At 37.1% G+C, this 13,026-nt stretch overlaps 1 protein-coding gene across 5 annotated transcripts in view; it reads right to left on the bottom strand.

Annotated features, from left to right (window-relative positions):
- Positions 1 to 1,802: 1,802 nt before the first annotated feature.
- LOC126049027 (ephrin type-A receptor 6) overlaps positions 1,803 to 13,026 on the bottom strand; it is a 516,299-nt gene continuing 505,075 nt past the window's right edge. For 4 of the 5 annotated variants that reach the window (XM_049824756.1, XM_049824759.1, XM_049824757.1 and 1 more), the window contains 3 exons: positions 8,653 to 8,846; positions 6,127 to 6,276; positions 1,803 to 3,189 (listed from right to left, as the gene is read on the bottom strand). In XM_049824756.1, coding sequence (XP_049680713.1) covers positions 3,075 to 3,189; positions 6,127 to 6,276; positions 8,653 to 8,846 — 459 coding nt within the window. In that variant the 3' untranslated portion in view covers positions 1,803 to 3,074. Of the gene's footprint in view, positions 3,211 to 6,126; positions 6,277 to 8,652; positions 8,847 to 13,026 lie in introns of all 5 variants that reach the window. The other variant, XM_049824758.1, reaches the window with a different exon arrangement.

Genomic DNA, 13,026 nt, shown 5'->3' with positions numbered 1-13,026 from the left:
AATAAAGCTGATTTTCACCTGAAGAAAGTATCCCCTGTAACAAAGAAATTTACTCTAATTTCACATATACAGTTGTGGCCTGCACAGAATTAAGCTCACATTTGAAAAATAACACCCATTGGGTTTTTGTTTGTTTTTAAATGAAAAAAATAGGACCCCCTCCCCCCAAACAAGAGTAAGCTTGGAATTGGAGCAAGACCAAATAAAGTGTTTCCAAAATGGGGAAAATATAAATTTGATCAAGATAACTATTATAAAAGTGTCATACTGCACCACAACAACAAAAACCCAAGCCATATAAACCCACAAAATCCTGGATTTACAATGTTTTTTAATAAACATCCTCACCCAAAGAATCCCTTGTTCTTTCCTTTCTGGTTACCCAAACTCTTGTTTATATAAAAAAATATATCTGATTAATAAATGTTTTAATATTGTTATATTTTTCTATTGAAAATATATTTTCAGTAGTGTGCTAAATTTTTAAATTACTTTCCATGAAATATATCCAGTTTGTGCGCACATAACATGCTGCTCTGCATCCACACTACCAGGAATGAAAAAATGTGCAAAGGAGAATTTAAAAGTGCACATACATGGTTTGGATTAATTATGAGTAATTTTAAAACCCCATTAACAAACAACAGACTCATACCTCCTCGGTAATGTATTTAATTGTGAGAGGCTCCTTCCACAGATGTAACGTTGTTGGCCACGGAAGCAATGAAAGGCAAAATGGGTAACAAAATGATCAAGGAAAATTAACTTTTAAATTACTCTGTGAGGATGGTATTTTTTAAAAGGCTTCAGGTAAGTATGATTTTCTTTCCGTAAGAGAACCTTTACCAAAAAAATATTCAGATGTGGAATTGGGGCAGAATTTTTCAAGTGACAGTCACAGAAAAGAACAAATGCTTTTTTTCCCCCACTAAAGGCCTGTGATCCTGCAAAATGCACATGCTTGTACAGTCCTACTGAGTTCAGTAGGACTGCTCATGCTGGCAATTTTACCTTTGTAGCTAGAATAGGACTGGAGCTGCCCTTCTTTAAAAAAAGCTCATCAAACTGGTGTTGTAGAACACTGGTGAATCCTGATCTTTAGAAAACTTGTTCCTCAGTTAAATCTGTTTGTTGTTTTTTTTTTTTTTTTTTTTTTTTAAGTGAAAGAAAGGAAAATTTACTTAGTGCACTACTGTTATATCACTTAAACTAATGCAGTTATTCCAACATAAAGTGACAACAGTGAATCAGGCCTAGCGTGTCCTACTCTGAACTGTTTGGAAGCATAATCTTTTCTGAGTTGCTTTCTGATTTTCCTTCTTTGCCACTGGTATACAATAGCAGCCTTTTCCAAGAGTTAGGAGATATATTTTGATTTACAAGATGTAAATTAAGCAGTAAATATCATTATGATTACATGAAGTAGTTAGTTCATTTTGATATACACATATATTATACGAATTGCCCAAATGCACGTTTTAACAGAAGAGTTGTAATGCTTGAGTATATTGGAAAGCCACATAACTAAAAAACATCCTCCAAACTATGTATAAATCAACAAAAGCATCTGCACCCAGTTTACATGTGACATGCATGTAGATCTGCGTGTGACTTCTACAGCACGCAGACATGCGCTTGTTCCCCTGTTCCCAGTAGCGCGTATCCCATGCAAAAGTTTGGAAATGTAGCCCAGCACATCTGTGTAAGCTGTCTGAATAGAACATGAAAGCTGTAAGTCTTAAAGAGGTACAAATATTATGTTAGGCCTTTGCAGACATTTTCTTGCATGTAAATATGGCTATTGAAGAGTTCTAAAGGTCATTGTCTTCAATGTCATTTAGATAACTGTACTAAATGAAGATCTAGCCCATAGTAACCAGAGCTCCATTTCAGCAGAGTCTGCTTTTTACTTCTAAAAGCAGTTAGAAGTAGACTCAAGGCAACATATTATTACACTGCTGTCTTACGTCTCCTTTTCTGCCTACGTACAAGATAACTGAATACCGCAGTGTGTAACTTCCAGCATTAGTTGGTGGTTGTACCGCTGCCCTCAACTGCAGAATGATATGGCTGGCCTGCTCCTATGGGAATAAGCACATCACCCCACTGATGGCTGGCCCTCTAAGGTCTGCTACCACTGGTGGAAATTATGCGTAGTTCAAGCAGCAGAGGCCTGCGTTTTTGGAACAGAAAGCTTTCTGAAGTCTATGTGGCCACGATATAGCTGACAACCATGTTTTACACATGGTTATGGAAATGTTACAAACAGTTTTCCAGTGAGTATTTGCCACGTAGAAGCAAATGCTGAGTATTACAAAAAAAAGAGTCTAGGGTGGTGAAGAATCCCAAGGATGAACAAGTTTTCCAACCTAATCTAAAATTTAAAGCATAAAAAGTGTCGAGTGCTAAAGTAATTAAAAATCAAGGACCTTAAGATTTCAAACAGATTTCTCTCACTATCCTCCCAATTATTCACACAATGAAAACTTACTACATAAAATCATCAGTCATTTCTGCAAACAATACTAATGTTTTGAGGCACCAGCTTACCAGCATTCAAACTATTATAAAGTAATATAACGATAGGACCCATACGTCTGGATTTAATTAAGAGAGAAAATAAATATTTATGTCAAACTTCTTTTTGATTGCACATTTGGTATTGGAAGTTACATGATCACAGAACATGAAAGAAGTCAAATACTTTTTGATCTACCAGCAAACTCTAAATACATCGATAAAGAAGCCACACCAGGCCAAATAGATTACTACTTTCAAGTAAGTTCATGAGAGTTTCCCAAATAGTGTTATACAAAGTTACACATCCATGCTGAGTTATTCATCAATGTGTAGCAAGAGTCTTGTAGTAGGCCAGGATTTTATCGGCAGATAAGTGGCGGAGGAGCTATGCAGTGTGATTAAAAATTCCAGTTTGGAAGCATTAACATAGAAGTACTTTATAGTCTGAACAGGAGATTGCAGTTCTTGAAGTTGGGAAGAGCAGAAGGGGAGAATGAGAATATTTTTCCATTTTATAAATGCTGAGGCACAGAACACAGTTGATTCTAGTACTTTCATACATGAAATCCTTTCTCCTGTATGTGCATCATGTGTAACCGCAAAGTCTGTAAACTGCTGACTATTCGTCTCTGATGTCCAATGAGTACAACTCCAATTCTTCTAATGTCACTGCAAGATAAAAAGTTTCATCTTGGATGCAAGTATAGTAAAGCCTCTTGTACACAAAAGAGTATAAATATGTGATGGATTGCTCTTCTTCAGGGCAGTTTACCTTCCTGACTGGGACAAAAAAGAAAGCTGCAAGTGTTGAAGTTTTCTGCACCTGTCAAATCCAAATTTTTAAAGACAGCCATTTAAGAAAAAAAAAAATGTAGTTAGAACCCTGGTATCTTTTGTGATACTAATTGTCAAGTAATTTTTCCAAATCTCAAGGAAGAGCCTGAGAAGTGGGTTCTAATAGCCCATATTTAATAATATGTTAGTAGCAAATGTTTCCCACTCATACTTGCAAAGGAACGGGGCTGATACGCTCACTCTTGCAGTCCTGAGGCAGAAATAACAGAGGCTGTACTCCTGATGATTAGGGCAATGGTGGTGAGAGATGGTCTAAAGATCAGAATAGCAGCGAAAATTCCAGCTTGACCCAGATTTTCCTCCCAGTTTCCCTTCATCTCATTTAGACCTGCACCCCAGAGTGGGTATCTCGCCCACAGAGCTTGACTCTTTGGCAAGAATGAAGTCGACAGCCTCCACTATCCAGCACAATCCACTCATTTAGTTGTTCTCTAAACATCACCAACTGCAAGATGCTGAGAAAGATCACAGAGGTGGTGAGGGCAGGAAACTTCAGATATGCCTTGTCAATTGTGCAAATCCCACGCTGGGACGTAGCATAGACATTGCCTGTTTAGATATCCTCAAAAATTGTTTGACGATATAGCTAGTAGAGGTGCTCACAGGATGAGGCATGACCTTTTCAGACTTGCAGTTCAGGATACCTGCCTCTGTATCCTCCAGAGGAATACCCACTGGATAGCAGCAACTATTATGTATTTAGGCTTAACATCGATGTGGGGGATGATACACAACACTTAAGGTCAGCAGGGACTACGCAAAAATACTGAGTGTGTGAGAAGCTAAAGAGTCAGCTAAAAGAATAAACCTTTACAGGGGGGAGTGGTATTAGAAGTGCAAGAAAAATGCTTAGCACTTATCAAGGAAGACCTGATAAAGCTCAGAAAGAAACCAGGAGACCTAGGGTAACAGAAGTTATTTGAAGAAAGAAGGAATCTTTCAAAAGGCTAGAGTGGTATTTAAAGAAAGAAAGTAGAAAGGATGATAACCTTAGACAGATAATCTGTAAAAGCACAGTAAGGCAGGCTAAAAAACTTGAGGAACAACCAGAAAAAGACACCTAATAATAAAACACTTAATAAATCTTTCAGCAAACTCACTGGGTACAAGAAGCCTGCCAGAGTGTCTGTAGAGTCTAATGATGACTTGGGTATAAAAGAACACTGAAAGACTAGCCACTGTTGGAAGACTAAACCAATTATTTGAGTTGACATTCACTGCAGAAGAAATTGAAGTGACTCCCATGCTGGAACCTTTATGGGTGACTTTCGAGAGGATCTGTCTGAAGTTGAAGCGACTGCAGGAGATGTTATGGGACAAACTGAAAAAACAAGCAACAACCCACCTCCAGAACAAAACTATATTTAGCCAAGAGTTTTAAAAGAGCTAAAGGATGAAATAGTGGAATTACCAACAGGGACGTGAGAGAGGGAGCTGATAGCTGTGTTCCATGTGATTAAAAATTTCTTGGTGCCTGAGGCATGGAAAGTGGTGCCAGACAAAATAAAAAGTTTCCAGGAGAGCTGGGGAACCACAGACCTGTGAGTCTGAAATCATTACAAGGCATAACAGAAACTACAGTAAAGTATAGAATTATTGGATGGATTGGATAAATCATCTACTTGAATCACCATGGCTTTTGCAAAGAGAAGTCCTGTTTTATAAAGTTACTTGTTTCCAATGGGGGAGTAGGCATACATATGGATGATGGCAATTCATTTGATACACCCCACTTGGATTTCCAAAAGCTTTAGAGAAGATTCCTCATCAAAGCTGTGTAAGGAAAATAAAGATCTATGGCATAAGAAGGTCTTTGCATGACTAAATAACTGGTTTAAAGACAGGAAGTAGGCATAAATTATCAGGTTTTACAATGTCATCATTAATAGAAATCTTCAGGGACCTATACTGGGATAATGTCAAACATTACTGTTCAACAAATCAGTAGGTGGTCTGGAAAAACAGGTGTGCACAGAGGTGAAAAAGTCAGCTGGTGAGAGACAGAATTGTTCAGGGTAGTAAGGGAAAGGGCCAGCTGTGAAGAGTTTTAGATCTTGTAAGACTAAGTGACTGCATAAAGCAGCAGATGAAGTTCAATGTAGGTAAATGTAAAGTGATACACAGGAGAGAAAAACCAGTCCTAACTCCACATGTAAAATTATTGAATCTTAACTGACCATTACCATTATTAATACAAACAGTCCCAGCATCAAATAAAAGATTATTCCCCTCTCATGAATCCCCAGAGAACAAAATAGATCCTTTTATTACGCTACCATATTAATCCATAGTTTGCTCAAACCCTTATATGCTGGGTGCAGGGTTTTAATTTAAAAAACGATAGAGTGGTGTCAGAGACAACTGAAGAAGGGCAGCAAGGTGTGGAACACCTTCCTCATGGGGACTGACGTGGGCTTGATGTTCATAGCAAAGTAAGAAAAGATTTTTGCCACTGATTTCAGTGGTCTAGATCAAAACTGATTTCCCAAGAAACATTTAAGGATGCTCAGTGCTTGACCTTTGGTAGTGTTTGTTATGGTCACAGAATGAAACTATCAGTTCTGGGTCTCTTAATCATATCTTTCTCCTGTGTTGTTTTGGTAAAAAACTGTATTTGTCTTTTATTAGCTTAGGTAGGAAAGGGAATGAAATGAAAGCACTGTTCCATATATCATGATGATTACGTGACTGCAGCATCTAAACAAATTCAGATTGTTTAGTCACAATAGGGATAATAGATTACATACTTACTCAATATTCATTCTTGAAACCATATCCAAAGTTGTGAAACCTGCTGCCATGAAGTTATTTTTATACTGACCCATTTTTATGGAGTCCAGCCAGTCACTGACTGAAACAAACAAAGGATATTCTGGAACTTCACCAGGTGAATCTGGCATTCTGTAAAAACAAAATGCAGATATTACCAAAGCAGTACAAAAATATAACACTCAATTTACTCTGGTGCTCATTATTTTTATTAAAAGGCAGAAGGAATGAGAGAGGAGCCTGAGCTGTAAAGGTCAGATCTTGACCTAGGATCAATTTAACCCATTGTCTAAAACTTACAAATCATGTCAGTCTGCCAAATTGCACTACTGAAACTTTTTTTTTTTTTACAGCACTGCAGCTCAGTAACAAACCAAGAAACAGACCTCTCCCACTGTTTTTTGTTTTGTTTTGTTTTCAGAGTGTTTCTTTACAGATCAGGATGATAATGATTTATAAATACAGTAGTCAAAGTAGAGGACAAACAAAATTTAACATGAGATACAATTTAAAAATATTAAAATGCTGTGAGATGATTTTTACATTTATCTACAAAAAACCCCAAATGGCTCCTTATTGTTATACCATTATGCAATGGGAACATTTTGATTAGTGTTCAAAACCTAAAACTAAGCCTAAAAGAAGCAAAAAGAATACAATTTTATATCTTTGCTTTTACATAGACTTGTATAGAGTAGCAAATAAAAATGAAGGAGCTAATTTGGTTACATTTCTGTTTCAGTTCTTTTCCCTAATATTACTGCAACTGAAACAGAAAGGTGAGGGGAAAAAAAAAATATATATTCCAGTTTTGGGGCATATATATTTCCAGTTGCATGCCACACTGGTGAGGGCTCACAACTTCCATTGACTTTGTATATTTTGCGTAGAGAAACTGTAGGAACAGAATGCAGAAAGAGCACACTGCTGTTCATAAAAGCTTATGATAGCCTTTAGGAAAAAGTTATAATTTATTTAAAATGAAAATTTAGACGGTAAAAGCCAGCCAACATTAACTGATGGAACATAACTTATGTATAATGTAGGAAACAACACACCCTAGTATCTTAACATACTGAGTTTCAACCACACATATTCAAATATATTAAACACACTGATTTTCATTTATATTATCAAAATGATAGAGAGCAAAACTGAAGGACAGAAGAACACTGTTAAGTACAAACCTCAGTTAAAGACCTGCTAAGGTCTCTTCCAACCTGAATTACTCTATGATTGTATGATTTTATAGAATAACTGCTAATCTCATAAATTAACTCATTCAGATTGACTGCATCAAACATTCCTAAATGAATGGAAAAACTCTCCCAAGCAGGTGAGCTCAATAAGAGCTCGACTGCAAGAAAACAGGCATAAATTTTTAGATTTTAAGTAATGTTTTAAAAATAAGAATAGATAAAAATGCATTACTCTGATGCTAAATAAAGTGACCCAGGTACAAGTAGAAAGACATATATTATTTATATGCACATACACAGAAAGGCCACTAACTCTAGTGCATGGGCATTAAATCCCACAAGCCTCAGTAGTTTGTGGTAGATGGAATGGCTGTAACCCCTAACTCTAGGTTTTCCTAGTAACCTCTCTATTCAGCCTTTACCACAGCAAGATACCAGCCTCAACCTTTACCTTATGACTCAGCCCTTCTCCAAACCATATAACCCTCCCCCTTAACCCACTTAGGTTCTCAGCAAGACACAGCCAGGCCTTGAGAACCCCTTATAAACCCAGGGGTCTCTGTGAAAGCACCTTTATCTTAAGGTGAGTTTCAGCTAATGAACAGAGTGAGGCCACCTGGACCTTCACTGATTTCAGCTGATATCCAGGGACAGCTTGGATCAATAAGCCTACAAAATTGACAAATTATTCCACCACAACCTTGCTTCTCCTGTGGCTGCATTCATTTCTGTAATATTATTCATGGAAAAAAACTTTGGGCAACACCATCAAGAATTTGTTTTGGAATGGTAATAGCATAATCTCTTATTTGGTCACTGTTGCTATTCTTCTGCAGATAAATAAAGATTTAGCAAGCTAAGACACAACTACTTTCTACAGGAAATTACTCCAAGGCAGTTCAGAAATTGCTTGAGCACTGCCAGATGGAGAGACAGGCTTTTGAATAGAGAAAAAAATTACAAAGAGAAAACAAGCACATAGGAGGAGCGCCAAAAAAAAAAAACCCAAAAAAACCCCCAAAGAGATTTGCAAAGATTAAAGATAAGACAGTGCACAAACAGAGCTCAGACCAAAAAAAATAAAGAAAAATACCCAATAAAGTCTGCATGACTTAAGAAAAAAAGTCTTATACAACACTGTATTAACAATAAAGCAGACCTTAAAAGGGGCTTAAAGTTATTTGAACCCCCATAACTTTGTGAATTCAGCACTTTGTGGCTCTCTCCCACCCCTACTTAATACCTTAAACTATCTAATGATAGCCACCATGAGTAATAAAAAAAAAAAAAGTACCAAAAAGAGTCTTACACAAGTACGTCCTCCACTAGGTTATGAAGGGTGCTTGGATTGCGGATCAGTTTGTCTAGGAAGCTGACAATGTCACTAAACTTTGGACGGTGGTTCCTCTCCTTTTGCCAGCAGTGAAGCATTAGTTGGTGAAGAGAAGCTGGGCACCCCATGGGAGCTGGAAGCCTGTAGCCTTCTTCAATAGAGAGTATAACCTAAAGAAATACAATGCGTATGATCACTGGTCATTAGAGTTAAATGCTGAAAGGACAGTGTAAAGTTGACAGTTAGAAACCAGTGAAAACAATTAACGGCACAGCCATGCTTGCTGTCTGCATTGCTGGGCTTTCACTCAGGGAATCAGGACTGGCAGGAGTGTGACCAGAGGAGATGCAAAGTATTTTGTAGGCATATGAAACACAGTAGGCACTTTTTTAGTCTGGCTGGCCATCCAAACAGCCAAGAAAGGAGGAGGAGAAAAAAGAACTAACCAGTATCACTATCTTTTTCATCCACTTCAGGTTGATATACTGAATGGGGTCACAGGGCCACAAACTGACCTTGTGTGGTCTCCGCATACTGGAATGCTCTAACATTTGCATCCTAAGTGTTAAGTGTGTGGCAATGTCACAGTACAATCAAGCACTACAAATGCACATTGCAGCACCTGGCAAATTTACTTGGTGATAATATGTTTCTGCTGATCGTTAGAGTATGATTAATTCAGGCGATGTCCCACACACCAAGTTACTGCGAAGCACAACATTATTTTGCATAACCACTCTCAGAAACCTGGATGTCCAAGCTGTTTATGACTAAACAAAAGTTAATAAAATTCTAGTGTTACCGTATACTGTGAGTAAAACTTTCAGATTCAGCAGGTGTGGAAAGCCTGTGTTTGGTCAGGATTTGGAAAGAAATGGATCTGATGTCACAGATAAATCACATGTATGAAAAATTACATTTGATCAGAGTTGAAGGGAGGCTTGTTTTTAGTGACACTGGTAACAAATAACATTGTCTGAAAAGGACATTAGCAGCTCTGCACGATAGGAGGTAGCAAAAATAGGCAAGGTCCATGAAAAGCTGGCTGGATTCATTCTACATAAGATTTAGAAGACATGAGGAAAGGTTACTAGGTTCTGCAATGAGCGGCGGTAGCAGTGGGGATGCTGATAGAAATTACATAGTCAGGATTTCCAAAAGTATGGAAAGACAGAAAGTGGTTGATCAAAAAACAAAGCTAGGAAAAAGACCAACCCTACCCCACACACATAACCCTTCCACATAAAAATCCAACCAATGCTAAATGTTCTCTAAAGTACAAATGATTGTACACAATATTTATAATAACACTCTGCACTTATGAGAAACATACCTACTGCATTTATACCCACTCTGCTTTAAGGAGACATTTGTCATTTTCACACAGACGTATGCACACGCTGCAGACATTAATGCAGCTGGAAGGCAGTACATTAAACTATTTACAGCAAATCAATGTTTTATAGCACTAGTTGTAGCTTCGATATGTTCAATTTTATTATCCTGGAATATATCCTCATTCTCTTTTTGAATTCTGAATTAATGTTGTTGGATCTGTTTAGCAGTACCTAATGCTTATGCTGCAAGTATTATGCAAATAAATAAGAATAATGAAGCTACATTAGGACCTTAGCTTCCCTTCATGGCATGGTAGAAAATGGAACAAGACTCTTGTAGCTGTATACAGCTGGGTGTCCCAGTTTTATAAAATGAGGTGACCTTGTCCTACAGCGTATAGCCCTCTTGTATCCTGGCAGAAACACCTATGCACAAAAAACAAGTGTTTGCTACAAGGCAGGGGATTGGATTTGCACGGGTTGTTTCAGACCCATGGGCAACAGCACTGAGAAGTACAGGCCACTCCAAAGGCAGCATTACTTGCCACAGGGATCTCTGAATTTTATGCACCTGTGTGTATTGACAGATCACATATGTGCGTGCAGACAGGACTCGCCATGCACATACAGAGGTGATATCTACCAGTAAATGATATGTCAATATGATAATCCTTCCATCTGCCTTTCTGGCTACTTGTTTATCTCCTTGGGATTTACTTCAATGTCCCAAATCCAGGCTGCTGAAATGGCTGCTATAGGAAAAAATACCATCAGATTGCCAGAGAAATATTTCATCTGAAGCCTTGCTCCCTAACGATGAATATGCCCCCCCAGATTGCTCCTGTGACAGACTCAGGATGGATGAAACTGAACCCCATGTACCTGAAATTTTATTCACAAAACTGTCAAAGCTCATGTATCTCAAGCAGTTTGTCAAAAGTGGCTTCATAAAACATAGGTACTTGTTACAGTCTGGGGCATAGCTTAGTTGGTACTTGTCACTGAAGAGGCAATCTTTAGCAGCCCAGAAATGCAGATATCATAGTCTTTACATTTAACTGTACCTGTTGCAAATGATGAATTTATGAAATGTATTTTGTTTTTAAGGCAAAGGGAAAGCTTCTCCACTGTTATAAGACATAAAGCACTTCCTCAACACAACAATAGAGAGCTGATGAGGTTTTTCTGAAATAATTTATTCAGGAAAAAAAACCCCAACAAAACCCCCAAATTTTCCAGACATCATATTTTCTCTGACACACTCTATTTTACCATATCTTTGAAAAAGAAGTTACAGTGCATTTTGTTTCCTCTCTTGTTCAAAAGGAACATTTCAGTATGAAGGGAAATGCCAGCTGGTACTGGGATAATTATAATTTCTCATTAATAACAGCACATTTTAAAAATAAACTGCAAATATTGCCTCATTAGTATCCCTTGTGAGGCAAGTATTATTTTTAGTGTCTAAGAAGCAAGAGTAAAGATGTGATAAGTGTCTAATACTGCAATGGGAATCATGTCTCATAGGAAAAATTAGAGCTTTTTAGTTCCTTATTTATTTATTTATTTATTATTAATTTGTTTTAGCTCCCGCTTTGCTACTTGCATAGCACCTATCTCTGAACAGAGGAATTACATATCCATATACCTAAAAGGGAAGAAGTATTACATTTTTCCTGGTAATATAAAATTATATATTATATGTGAAGACTATACATGTTAACATCTTTTAAATGCCTTTTTCCTTGCTGATTTAAGGTTGAAGAAGCACATTAATTGTGAAATGGTCTAAACTTCTGTATCTACAAGAAGGATATAGCAACAGCTCTAGCAATTGGTGTAACTCTTTCCACATTGGCAAATCAATGTCCCATCTACTTCAACCTGAAAGAATAGGAACGTTACCTTAGTTTCTATGGAAATGAAGCCCTGAGTCTGCTAACAAAAAGGCCGATTACTGCTCTCTAGTTCTGGTTTTGTGATGAACACTTGATGGGTATCAAAAGGAGAAAAACATACAAATATTCTGTGCTGCTGTCAAATGCTGAGAAAGAGACTGTATGTTTCTTTTCAGCGATGAGTATGTTTAAAACTCATTAGAAAGTCTTGTGGGTCAGCGTTAAGGTAAGTAAAATGGGCAGGGTGTATTTTTACAAGTAACGCTTTTTGGCAGATAAGAATATAAACTATAAGGGAAAGGGAATATTTTTTGCACTTAACATAGCGAATGATTTCCATACTTTTTAATGCTTAGGCTTTTATTTTTATAAAGGGGACCATTCTTTTTATATATTTTTGTACACAGATGATATTAAAGACTGGAGCCTGTTAAATACATGTTATCATTTTTGTCTGATGTTAGACATAGCTGTAAAGGTTGAAGACAGAGTTAATATTAAATATTAATTATGATACCAAAATTATCTGAAAAAAATTTATGGACTTCTATATAAAATTCATGCATGTTTAGTTTCAAAATCATTTGAAATTGGCAAAAATGGCATCTGAAAATTAAGCTGTAATCTTTCTGATAGTTTCATTATTAACAGTAACATAGATTTTTTAATGAGACTGAGACAGAAGAAAGTCCAGAGGGATGTTGTCCCTGTGTCCTGCTGACATCTGAAAAATCTACCAGGAGGGAGAGGCAGCTGCTCATGCCTCATGGTACGGAGCCAATCCCAGGTGCCTGCCAAGTGTTTTGATGTCTGTGGGTTGAAAGAACTATATTAGGGTAAGTTAATTTTACTATTACAAGAAACTTTCCTACATGTAAGGACTTTTATTCTGTTTGCTACAGTAGTTTTCTTGCATATTGATTACAATCCATTAAATATTCTTTTTTCCTTTTTTCTTTTTTTTTTTTTTTAATACTGTAGTTCTGCAACATGGACTAATTTATACAGTGGCCTCTAACAGGTATCCCAGTAGAATTCACTCACAGCTGTTCTACAAACCAAAGGCATGGAATATAAATCTTCCTTTCCTCACATGAGCATTAGCAAGCCAGGCT

This window comes from Accipiter gentilis, chromosome 21 (genome assembly GCF_929443795.1).
Source record: "Accipiter gentilis chromosome 21, bAccGen1.1, whole genome shotgun sequence".
Lineage (NCBI taxonomy): Eukaryota > Metazoa > Chordata > Aves > Accipitriformes > Accipitridae > Astur > Astur gentilis.
Note: the sequence above shows the minus strand (reverse complement) of the source record. Positions and strands in the feature narration are given on the sequence as shown.